General features: G+C 34.3%; 1 protein-coding gene across 1 annotated transcript in view; it reads left to right on the forward strand.

The window, feature by feature from the left end:
* Window positions 1–2,557, forward strand: part of INTS13 (integrator complex subunit 13) — a 17,253-nt gene extending 14,696 nt beyond the window's left edge. Inside the window, exons 14-16 of the mRNA XM_026045920.1 lie at window positions 414–553; window positions 1,220–1,355; window positions 2,014–2,557. Coding sequence (XP_025901705.1) covers window positions 414–553; window positions 1,220–1,355; window positions 2,014–2,053 — 316 coding nt within the window. The 3' untranslated portion in view covers window positions 2,054–2,557. The remainder of the gene's footprint in view (window positions 1–413; window positions 554–1,219; window positions 1,356–2,013) is intronic.
* The last annotated feature ends 311 nt before the right edge of the window (window positions 2,558–2,868 follow it).

A 2,868-nucleotide genomic window follows, 5' to 3' on the forward strand; every position in this document is an offset into this window, starting at 1 on the left:
AAAGCAAAGAGCAAGAACAAAAGCAATTTGGTTTAGATTATATTAGATTTGGATAACATAGAAAAGATAATAGTGCCTTGACAGTGAGTAGTAGGTTTTTTTTTTCTGTGTTGTTATTTAGTTTGTCCTCTAGAAGCCAGAATGATCAGCTATCTCAAAGCACAAAGTAAATATGAATAGTTAAAGTGAAATTGTATTTTAAGATCCCATTACTTAAGACTTTCTATAGAGGTTTCTTTCTCTAGAGTCTTTCCTATTATTTTCACCTTGACTTGGACTAAAAAGACACTTTCTTAGGAGCTGGATTGTATGCAGCTTTGGAGGGTACAGAATGGGTGCAGATTAGGAATCAAATATGGCACTCTAGCGTGGCATACTTTTTACTCTTTTTCTTTTCCCCCAAAAAATAAAAGGTTGAAAAGTCTTCTGGATCGTGAGAAAGAAGATCTAGCAGAAGCTGAAGTTATAAAAGATTCCCCYGATTCTCCTGAACCACCCAACAAAAAGCCTCTTATTGCAATGGATGAGATGCCCACAGTGGAAAAGGCAAAAGGTAAATCRGAATTGTAACAGATAGCATTTTCATTTTAGAAGTTTGTTTGTCTATCAGTCTGTGTTTTCTAATGTAATTAGATCAAACTTCTTGGAGTTAATGCTAAATCCATAAGAATTTTTAATTATGACATTGAATGCTGAAATCTACTTGATATATATGTTAGCGTTAATATATGTATTTAAAGTCACATACCGATATACTGTGTGGGCCTGATGATGGACATTTGCATGTTTCAGAAGGGTTTTGGACAAATKCCTACCTGTGCTTACTGGAGTTATTGTACATCAGAAATGGTATTTAAGAACCAGTACCAAAAATAAGCTTCTCAACACTAATAGCAAGAGCTGTGCCTAGGCAGATCCATCCTTGGAAGGGGCAGCGCTCACTGACTTCTCTTCCTTGAACTGCTGTCACTTCTGATGTGGCTCCGAATGCGGAGTCCTGGTCACGGTCCCCGCAAGAGCTACTGCAGAGCAGTTATTAGTCTTCCTCATCTTTGCAGATGTCGGGTTTACTTGACCTACATGAATTTTCTTTTTAAYGTTTGTGTCTACAGTACTGCCTATAGTCTGCAGTTTCCTCAAAAATTGTATAATGATGTTCTCCTTAAGAATTCAGTAATTAAATCACTGAAACCCTTTTTAAATTTCTACCCAATTTCAGGGCCAATGTCCTTGCTGTCTTTATGGAGCAACAGGATTAATACTGCCAATTCTAGGAAACACCAGGAATTTATTGGTCGCTTGAACTCTGTCAACAACAAAGCTGAGCTGTATCAACATCTGAAGGAAGAAAATGGGTTTGTATCACTGAATGCATCACTACAAATATTTTAGCAGGAGTTAATGTATAATATGAAAAAAACGTTACTCTTGTCACAACATTTCAAAAAGAAAAACTCCTTAATCTTTGTAGATTGAAATGCACAAATATATTCCTTATTGCTTATACTGTTTTTTTAAATATAGTTTTTTAAATATAATATAGTCTTTTAAATATAATGTATATACATTATATTTAAAAGACTTTTAAAATCTTTTTAAGTGTCCTTTCACTAAAGTCTGTCTYGTTACTGAGCAAGGATGAAATGCTGATCAATGGCTTTCCTGTGCTCTAATGATTACCCTTGCAGCAAAATTCTTAATCCTCCAGAGATTAAATGTTAGCCAAAGTCGGATCGACTGTATGTCAGTCTAGTACCTGGCTTATATTTATTTAATATAAAAATACTACAGATAATAAAATGTTTGCATCCTATAGCATGCTGTGTAGGGCAGGGGGGGACAGGAAGAGACAGCTTGGTTAGAGAAAAGAAAAGGAAAAAATAATAATAATATATATATATAATATAAAATAAAAAGTAGAGATGTGTGGGGTTTTTTTTCCTTTTTCATCTATTGATTATATTTCCAGTAAATTGTATGACCATCCTTACTAGTTGTGTTCTTGCATTTCAGAATGGAGACAACGGATAATGGAAAAGCTGGCCGGCAGTGATTCTCCTATTTTTGTCCTAAACTTTTCTTTTTTGAATTTGTTTCTCTTCTTTAAGCAAAACTTGGCTAAATTGCAAGAATACTCCGTGTTGGATTTGATAGTGGTATCATCTCAGTACAATTGTTAAGTTCTATTTTGATTGTTTTTTATGTTTTTTTTTTGTATTTTTATTTTTTCCATGAAATACAAAGTCTGCCTGTCCCATGGCATAAATTGAGTGCAAATAGGATCTGACCTAAAATAGGATCTGGCCTACAATATTCTACAGTCATATTTTGGGGATGAAGAAAATCTCCAAAGCCACACACTTGGTCAAATTAGTGAAATTTTAGTCCAAGTTTTCAGTCTTTTCCTATAAGTATTCTTTATTTCAAAACCCATGATGTCTTTTTGACAAACATTAATTTCAGTTAATTGCTATTTAACTGATAGAATTGTTGACACCCATTCATTAATACTTTTATTTATATGAAACTTCTCAGGAGTCCAGAATTATGGAAAAGACCGCACACTGAGTACCTAGCCGCTGAGCCGAGGATGTGTCTGTCTCAACCTTCACTTGCGTGGTGGGGAATGGGGAAATAAGTTTTTAAAGATAAAAATGGTTGGTTTACGACACTTAAAATTAATTAGAAATGACTTTTAGAAAGCAAAGCCTTTCAGGTTGATATGCTCTCTTTGTTTTTTAAACAGTCTTTGTTTTTAAACAAAAAATAAATTTTTTGCTAATGGTTAAGTGAATTCTGTGATGAGATTTGCCTACTAAGACACCTGTATGTTTGGTCTAAGCGTTCCGAATGTGAAGGGGAGGCTGG

The sequence above is a fragment of the Nothoprocta perdicaria genome, unplaced genomic scaffold, assembly GCF_003342845.1.
Source record: "Nothoprocta perdicaria isolate Ctin4 unplaced genomic scaffold, notPer1 scaffold_416, whole genome shotgun sequence".
Classification (NCBI taxonomy): domain Eukaryota; kingdom Metazoa; phylum Chordata; class Aves; order Tinamiformes; family Tinamidae; genus Nothoprocta; species Nothoprocta perdicaria.